This window comes from Rhea pennata, chromosome 13 (genome assembly GCF_028389875.1).
Source record: "Rhea pennata isolate bPtePen1 chromosome 13, bPtePen1.pri, whole genome shotgun sequence".
Taxonomy (NCBI): domain Eukaryota; kingdom Metazoa; phylum Chordata; class Aves; order Rheiformes; family Rheidae; genus Rhea; species Rhea pennata.
This window is the reverse complement of record NC_084675.1, coordinates 3,275,903-3,293,584: the sequence shown is the minus strand read 5'-3', so window position 1 is coordinate 3,293,584 and position 17,682 is coordinate 3,275,903. Positions and strand designations below refer to the sequence as shown.

The 17,682-nt window shown below is 42.6% G+C and overlaps 1 protein-coding gene across 5 annotated transcripts in view; it reads left to right on the top strand.

Annotated features, from left to right (window-relative positions):
* The window catches only part of PDPR (pyruvate dehydrogenase phosphatase regulatory subunit), a 29,098-nt gene extending 12,382 nt beyond the window's left edge, over positions 1-16,716 (top strand). For 3 of the 5 annotated variants that reach the window (XM_062586293.1, XM_062586294.1, XM_062586296.1), the window contains 12 exons: positions 1,770-1,962; positions 3,514-3,638; positions 4,634-4,789; positions 4,892-5,025; positions 5,436-5,584; positions 6,958-7,070; positions 7,464-7,558; positions 8,202-8,291; positions 8,545-8,727; positions 9,556-10,644; positions 11,529-11,667; positions 15,032-15,050. In XM_062586293.1, the coding sequence (XP_062442277.1) occupies positions 1,770-1,962; positions 3,514-3,638; positions 4,634-4,789; positions 4,892-5,025; positions 5,436-5,584; positions 6,958-7,070; positions 7,464-7,558; positions 8,202-8,291; positions 8,545-8,727; positions 9,556-9,960 (1,643 nt within the window). In that variant the 3' untranslated portion in view covers positions 9,961-10,644; positions 11,529-11,667; positions 15,032-15,050. Of the gene's footprint in view, positions 1-1,769; positions 1,963-3,080; positions 3,124-3,513; positions 3,639-4,633; positions 4,790-4,891; positions 5,026-5,435; positions 5,585-6,957; positions 7,071-7,463; positions 7,559-8,201; positions 8,292-8,544; positions 8,728-9,555; positions 10,645-11,528; positions 11,668-15,031 lie in introns of those variants that run through there. The other 2 variants (XM_062586297.1, XM_062586295.1) reach the window with 2 other exon arrangements.
* Positions 16,717-17,682: the final 966 nt, after the last annotated feature.

Below are 17,682 nucleotides of genomic sequence, written 5' to 3'. Positions count from 1 at the left end.
AGGGCTACAGTTCCTGTGGTTTGAGCTCTTGTATTACTACTTCAGTCTCTTTGATTGGAACACCTTTTAATTGTTTAAACATTGAGCTGGATATACGGATATACTTAACGCTGACTCCTCTTTTTATCAATAAGGAAAAAGTAATCTGTAACTTCAGGCTCTCGCTCTAGAATTCTATACGTGAGAGAGGGAAGAAAAAGATCAGGTCAGAAAGACTATTTCTGTTTGTAACTTCCTAGGTTGTGTGAAATCGATCATTTTAGCGCTTGTATGTAAAACAACGGAGTGTTACTAGTGCTGAATCCTGAGGGCTTCTATCTAGAGTGCTATACAGAGGTACTTCTGGACAAGAAAAACAAAGTAGATAGCTTTTCCCCTTATTAAAGCTCTCAGATATCAGACTGTGAAGAACTGCGGAAGGACTCTTCAAGAATGACTGAACGATAAAGTGGCAAGGAAATTCAATGAGGATAAGTATAAAGTGACACGTTATATGGGTTAGGTGGAAACGGTCTTATCTTCACCATTGAAAATTACGGGCTTTTAAGCTGACCTTGGGTTATATTAGTTCCATGAAGACATAGAATCATAGAATCAGTAAGGTTGGAAGGGACCTCTGGAGATCATCTAGTCCAAACCCCTGCTCAAGCAGGGTCACCTAGAGCATGTTAGACAGGGCTGCATCCAGACGGGCTTTGAATATCTCCAGAGAAGGAGACTCCACCACCTCTCTGGGCAACCCGTTCCAGTGCTCTGTCACTCTCACAGTGAAGCAGCACATCACTCTCACATCTGTTCAGCATCAGTCAAAGCAAATGGCGTGTTAGGAATTGCTAGGAAAGGACCAGAAAACAAAACAGAAAACATCATTATGCAACTCTAAATCTTTGGTTTGCCAGGTACTAAGTAGTGTTCTAGGCTCGCTAACTTCCCAGGGTGTTATGTTACTAGAAAGACCTTGAGGAAGAGCAGCAAGAAGATGATCAAAGGTTTGGAGCAGTTTCCAGATGAGGAATGATCAAGTGGGCTTTGAAAAAAAGGTCACCAAAGGGCAATAAACAGTTGTACAACATCTTGAATGAGATGGATAAAGTCGATGGGGATCTGCTGTTCACTGTCTCTTCTACTATGTTAGCTAGGGGACATCAGACAACTTGAGCATAACTTTAAAAGCAAAAGGAAATGATTCTTCATACAACAAACAGTAGACCTGTGGAACCACTTGCCAGTGGGTGTAAGATATGTTCATAGATTTGGGGAAGACTGGTCAAGTACTTGGAAGAGAGATCCATTAGGCGTCACTAAACAGACATAAAAGTATCAGGCTTTCAGGAAATCCTCTAAGCTGAAGGTAAGTGGAGGTTAGTAGACTGTGTGGGACAAGTGTCATAGATTTGCTTGCTCTTATTGTTCCTATTGTTTTCCCTTACAAAATTAAGCACTCTCTTCCACTACTGAAAACAGTACTAGGCTAGATTAACTCATGGTCTTGAATCGGTGTGGCTGTTTTATGATATGGCAGTGTCATCCATTTCGGGCAGTTTGATTAGGTCTGCTCATCTAATACAATCCAGCTGGTACACCGTTTATCCTGTGAAGGTATTTAAACATGGAAGCCATTTCCATCTGTTCAGCTGATAGCATGCCCTCTTTGTCATGGTTTATGTAGGCTAGTCTGTGTCCAGTTTGAAGACGAAGGTGAAACAGCTGAAATGCTTAGATACTGAAGGCAGTGACTTTCTGTCTTTTTTGTTTGTCTTGGGTACTAGAGCCACTTCTGAGTGCCCTTCTGCGCCGAATGCCAGGTTTGGAGGCTTTGCAGATCATGCAGTTAGTGAATTGCCCAGAAACCTTCACACCAGATATGCGGTGCATCATGGGAGAGTCGCCCACTGTGCGGGGCTACTTCGTTTTGGCTGGAATGAACTCAGCTGGTATCTCATATGGTGGGGGAGCAGGCAAGTAAGTGGTTTATCACTATTATATGTATAAGTAAGGTTTTAATGAAGAAAAGAGGCTGATCAGGTGATCCTTCTATATAGACTGTTCTGGTCAGTATTTGAGACCTCTTCTCCGCTACACAAAGAAGACTTTTTGTTTCCCACTTGAGTGAAGGAGGGGAATGGTTGCCGTAGTCTGATTGTGTTCTCCTGTGCATGTTCCAAACCTGTGGTGGACTTTTCTCCTACCCTGTACACCTCTCTTTAGGGGCCACATTTCAGTGATCAGCAGCCCACTGAACACTGAATAAGCTTCTTGTAGAACTAATTGGTTCCATTTTTTATCTACTGGAAAGAGCTAAGAGCCTAGCGCAGCCCATGTTCTCTAATCTTCTGTACTTCCTGATTCCCTTCAGTTTTTAATTTGGCCATAGTGCTTAGGGCATTCAAGTTAACGCAGTTAATTTCACTGAAAACAGTGAATCTGATGCCAATGAAACACTGCATATGCCATGTGAGGTGCTGCCAATATGGTTTAAGACTGTCCTCTGCCAGTGAGCTAAGGATATAATCATTTCCCACTAAAATCCAATTCCTGTGTTAATGCAAATGCTTTGACAGGCATATAATGGCCATGCAGCAAGAAAGTGGCTTGCAAAATGGTCATGACTTTCTCTGACTGTCATTTGGTTTTGACAGCCCAGCATCCCTTCTGTCATACAGTCTTCTTAACAAGCAGCTCATTTTTCATGGGAGATCTCAGGATGCGTTTGATTCCACTAGTTTCTGTGTGTTGTCTAATAGTTTAACTCACCAAAGAAGGAAATCATCATTTTTCTTTCTCATAATAAAGTACAGAGAATCTTTGCAGTGAGGTTCTCTAAGAATTAGAATCACTTTTAAAGGTAAAAAGATACTTGTCCATGTGTTGCTACAGCCTCGAGATAAGCAGCTTAGCTTGCTAATGTAACTTTTAATGATAAATTTCAAACCCCTTTGTTTTTCTGTTTACTGACTGTGAACAGATCCTTCTGCTCTGCTTTGGTCTGAGCTGCCTTTGTCCTTTAGCTCTGGAGCATGCCTTCCTCCTTCACTGCTAGAAGTGTAGCTAGACATAACTTGGCTGGTACCTCGTGCTGAAATGAATGCTGTCACTGATGGTTTGTGGCTGAGCCTACACCAGGTACTGAAAAATGACAAAGCAGTCGGCCTCCTAACTCCAACTTAAACATACTCAGCGCTCCCTTTTGTACTGTAGCCTGAGGACTTGACAAAGTGTCAGCCAGGCTACCTGTCCAGTCTCTGGCTTCATTTACCATGTGTCCTTAACTTCCTGCTTCCCTGTATGTTTCATCTTAATGGGAGATTAGTAATTTGGATATCTGGTGGATGGGTTTTATAAAAGGGAAATCTTCCAGGTTCAACCAGTATTTAGAAAATCATGTTAGTTGTGTTTTCTCCCTATTGCAAGAAATTCTCATGTCTGAATCGCCTTGAGTCTGGGCTTCAAAACGAGACTCCTGCTCATAAGACATCAACTAATATCTCAGTCTCTCTTTGCTTCTCCAATCAGGTACCTGGCGGAGTGGATGGTAAACGGTTATCCATCAGAAAACGTCTGGCCTCTGGATTTGAAACGTTTTGGTACTCTTCAGAGTAGTCGCACTTTCCTCCGTCACCGTGTGATGGAAGTAATGCGTAAGTGAGGTCTCTCTGCATTCAGCAGTACTTGCTGCACCGTCTCCACTCTGTCAAGTGTGGTCATTCTGAGAACCATTTTCCTTCCTCCTGGCCTTGCTTGTGGCAATGTAGCCAGGTCTGGTCTCATGACAATACAGCCAAGATAACTTAACAAACCCAGGAGAAAGGGAACGGACAGTCTTGTTGTCTTAGCAGCATTCTTACTAACTTTTAATCTTAAAGAGATGTTCTTGGTACAGTGCTTTTTTCTGTTTGTGTGCTTTGTCTTCGGTACGGGGAAAAGTTGTTTTGGACTCAAAATGTAGAAGTACTCAGCTCGTCTCATCAGCTGTCTTGTCTTCATTCTTAAGTAGTTTTTGACGTAAGGAGACCCAAGTAGAATCTTAACATTTATAAAGAAATACTCAAGTATCCTTGAATATTACTCCCCAGTAGCAATCAGGGAGGATGTTAAATGTTTATTAGAGTAACTTTTTTTTTTCTAAATCGGAATATCATGTATCAGGTGAAAAGGTATAGGTGCCATTTGTAAAAGGTTAGAATTAAAAGGAACAGAGCTGCCAATATTTGAAGGAGCTAAACTAGATGATCCTTATAGCAGTGGGCTGTCTGCCATAGTGTTGGTATTGTCAGAATGATCAGAGGCTGTTACAGTATGCCGTCTGTGAAGAACCAGAAATAATTAATACTGGTCAGCATGGTTTCATGGGGGGGAAAAAGAGTTTTGTTAAGTTATCTTGACAGTATTGTCATGAGACCAGAAGTATTTGTCAAATGTAATTGTTTTGTGCACATATTGTTACTCTGATTTTGAATAGCTAATCAAAACAGATTTGCTGATTTCCAAAAGTAAAAGAAGAAAGTCAGAATTGTTTTGAAGGAATTTCACTGTTGGTTCAGATATTAGTAAATATCTTTATAGGTAATCTGGAAGAAAATTTTAGATAAAGATAATCACTCTACCTAATAGTGAATCTCTGTGACCATTGCAGCTCTCATTTGTGATCTGAAAGTTCCCCGCTGGGACTTCCAGACTGGCAGGCAGCTGCGTACTTCACCATTATATGACCGTCTGGATGCACAGGGAGCTAGGTGGATGGAGAAACATGGATTTGAGAGAGTCAAATATTTTGTCCCACCTGGGAAAGGTGAGATCATGTTTTCCTCTGCCTGGTGCATCCATATTGGTCTGTGTGAGCTCTTAGTTCATTGAGTTTATGAATTGTCCCTTTGATTTTTCTTTACATTAGATCTACTGGATTTGGATCAGAGCAAGACCTTTTACAAACCAGATTGGTTTGATATTGTGGGTTCAGAAGTCAAGTGCTGTAAGGAAGCAGTTTGTGTCATTGACATGTCATCTTTTACTAAGTTTGAAATAAGCGTAAGTACCTGGAAAGTGACAAAGCATCAGCCTCCTAAAGGCGGCCTTTTATTTGCTATCAGCTGCTTTTGTAAAATGCTGTGTGTCCTATTTGAGGATAGATAGAGGAAGCCAAGGTTGTACCACAATGTTTAGCTTAGGTTGTTTTTTCTTTTGTTTTTTGGGTTTTTTTTTTTGTTTTTTTGTTTTTTGTTTTTTTTTTTTTGTCCATCTAGGGCTTAGTTTATAGAAATACCAGCTTAGTCTGAAAAAAGAACTAGACTGACCTTTCTGAAAACTTTGACACTTTGTCACCATTGTATCCTATTAAGCTTGAGCCATGGGCCAAAGTTTTAGTGCTATCTTTAAATGCCCCAGTGAGTTTGTATTGCTGAGACAGTTTGTCCGACTTTCCCTTTTGATTCATATAGTCCCCAGGAGACCAGGCGCTGGAGAGTCTGCAGTATCTCTTCTCAAATGACCTGGATGTGCCAGTTGGGCATGTTGTGCATACAGGCATGCTTAACGAGAAAGGAGGCTACGAGAATGACTGCAGCATAGCCCGACTGAACAAACGCAGGTATGTACGCGCACAGCATATTTGTCTGACCATCGTCCTGTTGATGTTAGGGCCTCTAAGAGCCTCCTAATGAAGATCATTAGCTTATATTTTTCTCCTGTAGTAATCTTTCACTTTTTTAAAAAAAAGTCTTGATTCTTTATCTATGCTCCTAATTCCATAACCTCAGTGAGAGAGGGAGCCCTGAAATTACCATTATTGGGAAAAATACACCTTTTTCAGGTACTACAGATAAAACATAATTTCTACAAAATTTTAGGCCTTCAAATGTTTCTTAATTGAAAAGGCAAAATATTTTCAGTCATTAGATTTTACTTACGTGTATATTCATTTAAAATGCAGAGAGGATGGGGTTTTTTTAATTGACTCCTGGGCAATATTTTCATTAGAATTCCATGCTGAAGGCGCTTCTTTTTGGTTATTTTGACCTACATTGTGGTTGCTTGCAATGTGGTTACTCTGATTCTCAGCTCTGCAAACTTGTGGTTCTTGTTTGTGGTCTCTAATGCAAACTAACATGATCACATAACCTAATCATTAGCCTCACTGTTTTGGACTCACTTGGCAATTTAATGAAATTCTATTCATTTTAAAAACACTTTGGTGGTCCAGCATAGTGTTGATTTATTTCTATAGGCCATTTTCTATGTATGTTTTCACTATCTTAGTGTGAAAACATTTTCCTTTGCAGCTCTTACTTTTAGAAACAGCTTTTCTTTCTCTTCCTCTTCTGTCTGTATTCCTGTATTGCTTAAAAGTATCGTCCTACTCTGTGTGAAACCCTCAGCTTTCCCCCTTGTGTTAATCATTTCTGGAAATGTATTGTCTGTGTTGATAATACACTGTAGCTCACAGTTTATATGAAAGATACTGTAGAGACTTGTACTACAAATAACTGTCATTTTCACATAACAAGTATAGTTCTGTTTTGAGAAGCTGTTAATAATAGTCACTGTTGCGTATGAAAAGATTTTTGCTGAAACAAGAAATTGTTTTGAGAATTAAGCTCTGTTTTGACTGTTAGAGTAGTCAGAGCTGCTGGTTTTGAAGAGCTGCAAATACTTTTGCAAAATGTTTATGAGTTTTGGGACGCCCTTAGCTTTTCAAAACTGGCTGCAGTCCATTCCTAGTGCTTCTGTTCCTTTTTTGTCACTAGACTGTTACTGATGCTTGAAGACTGGGGTTTGCTGTCAAGGCCTGTGATGACGTTGGTCTAAAGGGCCATTAGTCATGGTCATAACAAACGAGTTCATTTTGGTCTCATGTTAGCTTGGAAGTTGTTGAATGGCTCCAGTAGTTCATTGGTAAAGAAGAAATGAATCATCTTTTGGCTGTTGGTTGATTGTTTCCTGGTTCCAATTTTTCTATTACAGCTTCTTTATGATTTCCCCTACTGACCAACAAGTCCATTGCTGGTCCTGGTTGAAGAATCGCTTGCCCAGCGACAGCAACGTGACCATGGAAGATGTTACCTGGAAGTACACAGGTAAGAAATCACCAAAAACAGACCTTGCTATGCAAACTGAAATCACAAATGGTGCTTTGTGCTGCATGCCAATTAACTGTTTAAGGTGTATACAGTGGTGCTTGAGTGTCTTTTCCAAAGAATTGGATGAAAACAGTAATTCAGACTCTTCCTCCTAGAAAGCACAAACTGTAAGACAGCTTTTCTTTCCTGCAGGCTGTCAGAAGAGTCTAACTGAACCCCACGACTCTTTCCTTCATTCCTAAATGTAAATATACCTATTATTTTAGTAAACGACATGAGCTACACAGCTTCCCAAGGAGCAATACAAGTTGGGGCACGGGTGTATGCAAGTCAGAGACCAGGTAAGACCTCTCTGCTCTCATCCTAACATCCTTACCTTCCTTTTTCTAGCTCTCAATCTGATCGGCCCTCGTGCTGTGGATGTCTTGTCAGAGTTATCTTATGCCCCGGTAACTCCAGAACACTTTCCCTCTCTCTTTTGCAAGGTGAGTAACTATGCTTCCTTTCTCCTTACCCTGTTAGGTTTTTTGAAGCATGGATGGGAGAAGGGGAAGCATTCAATCCTGAGTAGTCAGAGATCAATTTAAAACTGTACATATTTACTGCAGTTAACTGAGCTAACTTGGTAATGTGCTCATTAGCCTCATTTTCCTAACTACTTCCCTTTAGCTTCTACTTACTAAGCGTACAGGTGAATATAAAGTTATTTTAAATATTCTACTCGCAGTAGCCTTGGTGCTGTTTGATATCTTGGCATATTTCATGTAATCAGTTATGAAGCTATCAGTCAATGGGGCAGCTGGGATCAGCGACTGTGGTGTCATTGTCTTCTGTTGTGTTGAAAGGCTAAGCAGATATCTATTCAACCTCTGTCTTGTCTTTAGAATACAAGCCTTTGTCCTAGTCTAGTTCAAAGACTTGCTACTGGTGTTATGAAGTGATTATGAAGTCTGAATAATGTGGTATTACTATTTGGATTCTTAGATTTAAATTCTTTGCATGCAGGCCAATGGTAAACTGCAGTGAGGAAGGGGAAGAGGCTGGTCAGCGTGGTTTGTTTGATGTGGCTGCTTCTGCATCTCTGTACTGTGTTCTAGTTTGATGTTTTCACCCTCTCTGATTCTGCAGGAGATGAGTGTGGGCTATGCTAATGGAATCCGCGTGATGAGTATCACTCACACAGGAGAGCCTGGGTTCATGCTGTATATCCCTATAGAGGTAAGAGTGCACTGTAGCTGTAGCTACTTAAGGCAGCTCCGTATGTGCGTAATGAGTAACACTTCCAAAGCTGACTCGATTTTACAACGGGAGAAGTCACGTGGGAGGGTTTCCATGTTCTGTGCAGCGTGCTGACTGGCCAGACCTCTTGTGCTGCAGAGGCAGGACGCGGTAAGGTCAGTGGTGGTGTGTCAGATGCTGTCTCTCTTTCCTGGTGCTATCTGCAGCCGTATGTTTTACCCTTCCCTCACAGTATGCTCTTCATGTGTACAATGAGGTGATGAACATGGGACAGAAGTATGGGATTCGGAATGCTGGTTATTATGCACTCCGCAGCCTTCGTATTGAGAAGTTCTTTGCGTTCTGGGGCCAGGATCTGGATGCCTTCACCACTCCTATGGAGTGTGGACGTGAGTTCCAGGTCAAGCTGGAAAAGGTACAGTGGAAACCTGACGTTAACTCCTGTAGTGAAACCTGCCAATGCAGCAGGGATGGGTGGGAGAGACTGCCATCTAAGGGGATCTGTCTTTTTTGTGATGGAGCTATGTGAAGTGCCTAACTACTTTATAAAGGTGCTAGAAATAGCAAAAACATTGTCTTTCTGCTTCTTGTGCCACTTTCCCAGTGCATGTTCCCATGCTGCGTAATGTGTTCTGTGTTGCTGATGTGCAGAAAGGTCAGTAGAGTGGAGGGTGGTGTTCAGCTTTTTAAGTGCTCAGAGTTCATGTTTCTTCCAGCTGGTTCCCCAGTTTGGTGGAGCAAAAGCCAGCTTGTGCACCAAGTGGCATTTGATAAGGTCAAAAACATATGAGGGTGGGCATCAAGGGCAGCAGTTCTCTATTTTTACTAAAAACATAGAACAACACGAAGCTGTGTCCTGCTTATTTGTGTTGGCAGGGGCCATCTCTTTCAGTTGCTTATTTTCTTTATTTTCACATCTTTGCACTAGCCAGAACAATTGCTTGCATCAGATAGTTTAGAGAAGAAAATGTAATGGTTAAGGATACAAATTTCTTATGCTATTACTGTTTTCCTCTATTTTTTAAAACATAGTATGCTTATGGAGCCAGTAATATGGTGAAAACTAAAATTTTTAAAGGCCTACTTCAAAAATATTTTTGGGTATCTTTTAACACAGTTTAGCAAAACCTCTCTCTGAGCTGGATTTCTTGTATATAGAAGCAACCTGACTTGACAAAGCATATGGCAGCAGCTGCTGCAGTTCATGTTCCTTTCATCAGTAGATGCTTCCTTTTCTCCATAGGAAATGGAGTTCGTTGGCCAGGAAGCATTGCTAGAGCAGAAGCAGAATGGTGTGTACAAGCGCTTTACCATGTTCATTCTTGAGGACCATGACACAGATACGGACCTTTGGCCCTGGTGGGGGGAGCCCATTTTCCGCAACGGCCGCTACGTGGGCAAGACCACCAGCAGTGCCTACAGCTACACTCTGGAGCGCCATGTCTGCCTTGGCTTTGTGCAGCACTTTGATGAGAAGACAGGAGAAGAGCTGGTGGTGACAACTGATTTCATCAACCATGGCGAGTATGAGATCGACATTGCTGGACAGCGCTTCCAGGCCAAAGCGAAGCTTTACCCCTTCAGCTCCCTCTTCACACACCGTCGCCGCAAGGATGAGATAGAACTGAGTGGCTACCAGAGGGAGTAGTGCTGACTAGACCCACTCCTTTTCCCAAGCTGGAGTCTTCTGCCATCATCTTTCAATCCATCTCCTCATCCCATGTTTCTTTCATCTCCTTTCTTGTCTTGCAATTTTTAAACTTTTCCAGTGTGTTACATTTTGTACATTTTAGAACTTTTAATTTTCAAGCTTTCTCAGCCTTTTGCCCTCCCCGTCTCCCTCCTTCAATCCTTCACTTGCCAGGCTCCCTGATGCCCCAGCGGATGAAGGGCAGCGTTGAGCATGCACCCAGAAGTCTACGGGAGCATACAGTGGGAGACCTGTGTAGGAGTGAACACCAGAGGCCCCAGCCTTACGGTGTTCAGGTGAACACCTGAGGACTGTGCCCTTTCTGTCTCTTCTCTGGTGGAAGGTGTGGAACAGCAGGCATTTGCTGCCTGTAGTTCAGGTTTCCTGTCCCCTTGGCTGAACTGTGTGCGACTTCACCTTGCTCTCCGCATACCACTTTGTAGAGGGGTCAGTGCGCTGACACACAGCAATAGAACGATCAGCTACCTCACTGGCACAAGACATAGCGTTGCGTGAGCAGCAGCGAAGAGACAGGTCTTGGTATGTTCCAGCCTGTCACTGCCCCCATTTGCCCATTGTTTTTTCGCTAGCGGGGAGTAAAATAGAGTTAATCATCAGATCACTGAGGTGACAGTACTGCTGGTAAGTTTTTTTTTTGTTGTTACCATTCAGATAAACATAATTGAAGATCAACATGTATGTTTTACTTCTACAAGGGAATGGGATTTCTGGAGATTTTATTAGCAGAAAAACTTGCTTCTAACAAGGACAGATGTTAGTCTATAATGTTAATAGCACTGTTGAAACACTGTTCCTGTTTCAACCGCGCAGTATATAGTCTCTTTGTGGATTCTCTTTCACTCTCTCTTGTTTATGTGACTCAGTCAAGCCTTTCTGGCAAAGCTCATGCAGTAAATGCAAGTTTCATATAAAACTTGTGTTTGGGGAACTTGAGCAGTGGGAGGGAACAACATCTTGTGTTTTCAGCTGACTGTGGCTATTTTGAAATCAGAGTAAAAGACCCAGCATTTTTCTCACCTGTGGTGCTGGTGGTATTGCAAGAAACACGGTGCTTTTTCTGGAGTGAGAGGGCATCTCAGTAACTCCTGCAGGACTCAAGTTTCTCTCCTCATATCTGTCACACTCCTTATTTCTTTGTCTTGGTAATACCTCAAATGAAGGGAGTAAGTTTATGCCAGGCCCTGAGTACAGAAGCGGGATTTTAAATTGCTTTCCTTCAGCAAAGCTCTTTGCCATCATGCTCCTAGAGATGCTTTAGACTGCAGTTGGGATTCACCTCTTCTCTAAGTGTCAAAATATAGCCTGATGGAAACACCAGTGGCAAATGGCAAAGAAGTGGAGGGGAAGCCAAACTGTATTGCACAGATTTACCTCTCTTTTCTTCTTTCCCCTCTTCCCATTGTGAGCTCAATCAAAAGCAAAGATTCTCTTTATGTGAAAAGAGATCTTTTGAACTTTTTTTTTTTTTTTTTTTTTTGCCTCTGGCATCTGCTTATTCTTCACAGTCTTTCTCCTGCTGTCCAAGCTAACCTCTTTCTGTCTGGAGTTCAGCCTTGCACTGATGTCTGCCCTGTCAGCTGCGTGAGCTCTTTCCTCTTCTGTGATCTAGAACCTTTTTTGGGCGCTTCCTTTTCCACTGAGTGGGTGAGCATCAGTAAGGTAAATGTGAGCAAATCGGTGCCCAAGACATCGCCAGATTTTTGTTGTATAAAGTTCTGGTTGATTGAGATCTTGCTTTGAGTTGAATCTTTGATCTGCCAGTATGCAGTACTTAGGAGCTAGATGTCCTCAGCATACAAAGAGGGTTTAGAGGCGGAAGAGGTGAAAGTCGAAAACCTTTACACCTTGTAATAGGTTGTCAGAGCAAGCTCCCCAATGCAGCCTGATACAGAAGCTGTGAAACCTAGGAATGGAGAACGGGGAAGGGTGGGGGTAAGATGAAGAGAGAATTAAGGATTCAAGGATGTGATGACAGGAGATTCAATACGTTAAACGTGGGTGTCACCACTTTGAGCATACCCTCCTTTGCAAATAGTGGATTCCTTTGCAGTGTGTGTTATCTTCCAGGATTTCAAACTTATTTTCAAACTGATTTGTAAGAATTCCTCTACCTTTGAAATGCAGTGAGTATAGTAGGATAGCTGCTTGAGATCTCCCAGGCGGGAGATGACCGCATGACTCTGGAAGGTGGAGATTGAGCTTGATTGTCATTTCTTCCAGATTCCTCTATTACTGCTGTCTGAATTGAATTTTTACCTAGCATATCCAGATTAATGCCCTGCTTAAACTAAAGCCTCATAAAGCAGCTAATAGCAAGTTAAAATCTAGAATCACTTTTTTCCTGTCCTTCCTTGTGGATATTATAATCCTACTATTTCCGTCCTGAGTATATGTACCAAAGAGGACCTCTGCTCTACTAGCATGTGATGTGGGAATAATGCACAAAATCTGTCAGAAATTCTTACGGAATCTCTCCTCTCCCAGCTTTTTACATGGGACATTGCTGTGCCTTCCTTATCCGTGGGAAGAGGTGATAGACCAAAGAAAGAGTTCTATACTTGACACTTAGGATGTGTCTTAGAGCAGCCCTTCAGATTACAGTTTATTGGTCATTTGTTGCCACTGATGAGGCATGATAGTTCTTCAAGAGAAAATAAAGTGTATATCTGAGATGAACTAAAGTACTTGATGCAGCTACTGGAGAGAGATCTTTGCTTAAATGCTTCATTTTGTTCTCTGGAGGGAACTGGTTAAGACCAAACAGAAAAATTAGCAGCATGTTGTCCTGTAACAACCATTTGTTCTTGAAGTATCATTTCAGTTACAAACAGTTATATTCCTTGTTTTTCCTAATTTATGGGTGCCTATTAGTTCCTCTTACAACTCACATAATGTTACATCCCTCCCTAAGCTGTCATATTTTGTCAGTTCCTCGGGTGGGAGCTGAAGGACTTGAGTAAATTCTGTATTAGAGAAGGATTTGATTTTTCATATTTAATGATCTGAGGATGAAATTAAAGCTGTCTATTTGGGAATGATGTTTTCTGTTTCAGGAAGGTGAATTACAGTGAATTTTGCCTCTTACTTTGCCAGACTTAGTTTCTTCATGTTTTCTCTATGCTGACTCCCAGTGTGCGGATTTGATAAGACTTCAGGGGCAGTTTCTTCTTTTTATTTTGTGGCAAGGAGGGAAGCTTATGCGATACTCCCACTTCATCTCAAAGTCTTGGTACAAGCTTGGATTCCTCCTTCCTCCTGTAGTGTTCAAGCTGTCTTAGCCCTTGTTGCTTTTCCTGTAACATCTCTTAATTCCAGCCTATGGCTGCAGTAAATCCTCTTGTGAGCAAGGTTCCCCTCTTTGTTCTATCTAGTGTTTCATCATCTGTGCCAGTTTTGCTCTAAATCTGTCTCTTTGTATCAAGTTGAAGCTCTTCAGCTTGTGAATGCTGCAGATACCAGCGTTCTGGACTCCCGTGTGGATTTGTGACTGCTGTCACCCATTGCAGCAGCCCCTGCTGTGAGCTGCTTTACGTTGCAAACCTCTACCCCAGCGCCTGCAGAACTCGTTGTGGAGTTTTCACAGACTGAGCTGAGACCTGGTCTAGGTGAAAAGTTACCTGAAAATTCTTTTAATCATATCAGTTGCTTGGTTCAGCCCACCGTGCAGCCTCTCCAACTGTGCAGGCACAATAAAAGAGGTATCTGGGGTGCCAAAGAGAGATTCTCTCTCTCTCTCTCTCTCTCTCTCTCTCTCTCTCTCTCTCTCTCTCTCTCTCTCTCTCTCTCTCTCTCTTTTTTTTTTTTTTTTTTTTTAACAGCCTCAACCTTTTCATACTATTCCCTTCCCCTTCTATGTGGGCTGTTCTTCCATTGTGCAACCTTTCCTTCTTCCTGGGCTAGTATTTTCCTGCTGTCCATAACACCTTTCTAATGTCCTTCCTCTGCCAGTTGAGCACATTAATTCCTTTCGCCGCTCTGAGAGCGGGGCACAGCAAGTTGGAAACGGACAGGGAGATGGAAAACAGATGAGGTGAGATGGAAGGAGAAGCATGATTGCAGCTGGATCCCTTTGTCCATTACTCATTCTTAACCACTTACCACCAGTCTTGGAGAGATTACCCACCCCAATTTCCAGCTCAGGGAGCATGTTTCTCTACAAAGGTCTGTAGACTTAGTGCTGGACACACATTGAGTGATAGTTGTGACTAAACAGAATCAGGATAGTGTTATCTAGGAAACAAGAATGGCAGTGGCACTTGCTTTCTAACATAAGTTTCCCTCTATCCCTTTTCATTCAGATGAAAGTAATCATGCCAAACTGGAGCTGGTGGTGAGTTTGTGCAGTAGATTACTTGAAGCAATCTACTTTTGTCACTGGCACGTTCTTGCCAGTAGTGTCTAACTGCAGAGGTACAGCATCAACAGTTGCATGGCCAGAGCTAGCCTTCACTTGTATCCCACTTTAACCAAAATGCCTGCTTTTTGTGAGAAACAAGGTAGTTTCCATGTTTGGAAAAGAAAGTTGCTTGCAAACACTTAAGTCTTTCTTATTTTAAGACAGAATGTTTTGCCACTGGTGAAGTTGAGCAAAAAGTTCACAATCTTCAGATTTGTCCTATCAAATGATTTTATTATAGTACATGGTCAGGTTAATTTTAGAGCGGTTCTGGATGTATCTCTGTTTTAAACTACCTTTTCCTTAAGCCATTGCTAAGATTAAAAATAGAAAAGGGAAAAAAAAGAAACGTGAAGGCAGGAGGGAGCAGGACTTGGGGAAGAAGGGGTTAATGTCATCAGGACACTTCAAGCTGTCTCTAAACGACATTTGGAAATTTTCTTTGCACTTTAAACTTTTCTTAAACATTGTAATTGCAGTGTGCTTATAACCCTCAGCAAGGCTAGTCTTTGCATTTGAGGGAGGAAGAACTTTAAATATTTGTAAATGCCTTAAAGCTTAGGTTAGGTATTTGTGCACTGATCGTGTGTGCCATTTGATTTCTTACTGAAGGTCTGTATTCTGAACGTACTGAGCAGATACAAATGTCAGCGGATATTTTTAAGAAAAGACTGGGGAGAGTGGAAGCTAATTTTCTGGTACGTTGCTTGTCTGCACATTGGAATTTATCTTGACCTAAAATAAATCAGTTGGGAGACCCTGTTTAAATGCACAGTTTCTGTGCCTGGGCAGCTGTTTGTGCTGACCTATATTTCCTTTTTTTCCAGAAATGTATTTATTCAGTATATTGCTCGTGCTGTAGTGGGTTTTATCCTTTGTTTAAAGGAAGAAGCCCCAGTTGGTTTAGGGTATGAGTGTCTCATTGCATTAAAGGAAACAAAATTCTCTGCTTGAATGCTTTCTTTACAGTATTAGCTCACATTTGGAGACCTGAGTCAGGAAATGTGGGAGCTAAGGCTTTTTCAGCAGTGGGGATCTTTTTGTGTTGCCCTTAGTGTTTGTTCAGATGACTTCTTATCTCCTATTTGTTTTAAAACTCTTTTGTATGGCTAATGTCAGGTTTTGCTTTTGAGTGACAGTATAAAACATACCACTTCTTTGCAGGTATGACAAGCTCAGCTTTGTTCCAAAAGTATCTCCTGTTCAAACTAGGGTATCTTCAGGAAGAGGAGTGGGCAATTATAATGAAAGAGGCACTTAAGAAAGGTGTTCTCATTCAGATTTATTAATTTGTTCATACTGATAACAGCTGATCTTCCCACACAAGTGCTTGATGCCTGCTTCTGCAACAAGTTTTAGTAGTTACTCGGAGTTGTCAGCCAGCCCAACTAGTGAGCGATTCCATTTTCTATCTACAAAGAAAAGTCCTAAACTTTAGCCTTTCTCTGTGGCACAGTTGGGCTTTCTTCCATGCTACAAATAGTTTTCCAGACCCAAGTCTGGCTTTCTCATAGCGAGACAAGTTATAGTTATACCCTTGTGCCGAGGGCAGCAGTGTCATCCAAGCAGAGACTGCCATCTTGTGAACTGCGGGCAGCACTGGACGTCCCTTCGCAGCTCATGCTTCGTTGGAGTGTCAGCTGCGCCTTAATTTTATTTGCCCAGAGTCCCTTCGTGCTTTTAGCCGTCTCCTGAGAACTGATATTAAAGGGCTGGGAGGACTTCTGAAGTACTCTGCAGCGTAAATTTTAAGAACAACTGAAGTTTGAACCTGTGAAAGTATTTTCTAGTGCCTTATGCTTGTGAACGTTGTGCGACTGATGTAACTGAGATGGGACAGAGCAAGGAACAACTTCATGGTGTTTCCCCATCCACCACAGACATCTCCCTCTCCCCTTCCAGGGTCTCAGCGAGCAAACCCCGAGAGATCCTTTTGAGCAGTACAGTGATGGTTTTTAATCTGTTTGAACTTTGGGATCGAAGAAATGTTAAAGTGTGCGATAGTGTGCCGCGTAGCGTGCCTTTGGGAGGAGCAGTAGCTTTACTTCTGCTGGTTTTGAACTGGAAGGGGTTTACGGAGAGATAGAAGCTGCTTTGATTTTTTTTTTTTTTTTTGGGGGGGGGGACGACATGGACAGTTGTTCTGAAGTGCACAAACAAGGATGAGCTCGCTGCTGTCCACTGAGGCCATGTTATTATGTATGCTGTATTTATATCATGCTTTATTTCATTTAATATTTTCAGTTGGCTTCAATGTTGCTCGGTTTGTATATTAATAAAGAGACATTTTAACTATTCTTGCTGCTGGAATTTGACTGGCAATTTGTTACTCAAGAGTCTCGTGTGTCTCTTAGGATCCAAACTATGTGGTTGTCTGGATGGTTTCCTGTAGGGATGCTGGGCCTGTCGCGGGCTCCCTGCTCCAGCCGTTAACAGCGTGACCTGGGAGGTGGAGCAAGCCTTGGCTCCGCTCCATCAGCTCAGGGGAAGTCACTTCCTCTGCCTGTGCCTCCTTTCAAATTTTCTTCCTTTCAGCCTGATGAATCGGTGGTAGGGTGAAAAAGGGGGTTTCAACACTGTCCTCCCAAACACGAGTGATTCTGCTCCTGTCTGTGCCACAGAAACCGGTTCTCCCTGCCTCCCGGTACCTGCCACGATCGCCGCAGCCAGCTTCTGCTCTGCTGTATCTCAGGAGGCAATAAGTAGTATAATCCTCCTGGCTGACACTTCCCCCAGAGGAGACCTGGGAGCGAGGATCTGCTTCAGCAGTGTCCAGGCTGTTGTACCCTCTTGGCAGTGTCCTCCAAGAGTTTGTGTGCTACCCTGACCTCACGCACGCTGAGCTAGGGCACAGGAGCGTGGGCTTGGAGTGCTGGGCAGGCTGAGTGCGGTGAGCTGGGGCCACCTCTGAGTCTCACTGCAGGTTTCCAGCCCCTCTTGAGGTGACGAGTGGCTTTGCTCGGCAGGAGAGCCCTGTTCCCTTTCTCTCTGCCCATTTCGCAGCTCTTGAAGCACATCTGTTGCTGGAGAAGGCTGTTGCCCTCTGCCAGGGCTCAGCTGGAGCAAACCCTTTGGAGATGGAGATGGCAGGTACCTCCTGGACCCTGCACCCTTTGCCACCACAAGGTGAGTCATGATCCCTGGGGTTGGAAGGGACCTCTGGAGACCATCTAGTCCAACCCTTTTGCTCAAAGCAGGATCTACTAGAGCAGGTTGTTCAGGGCTGTGTCCAGTCGAGTTTTGAATATCTCCGCAGGTGGAGA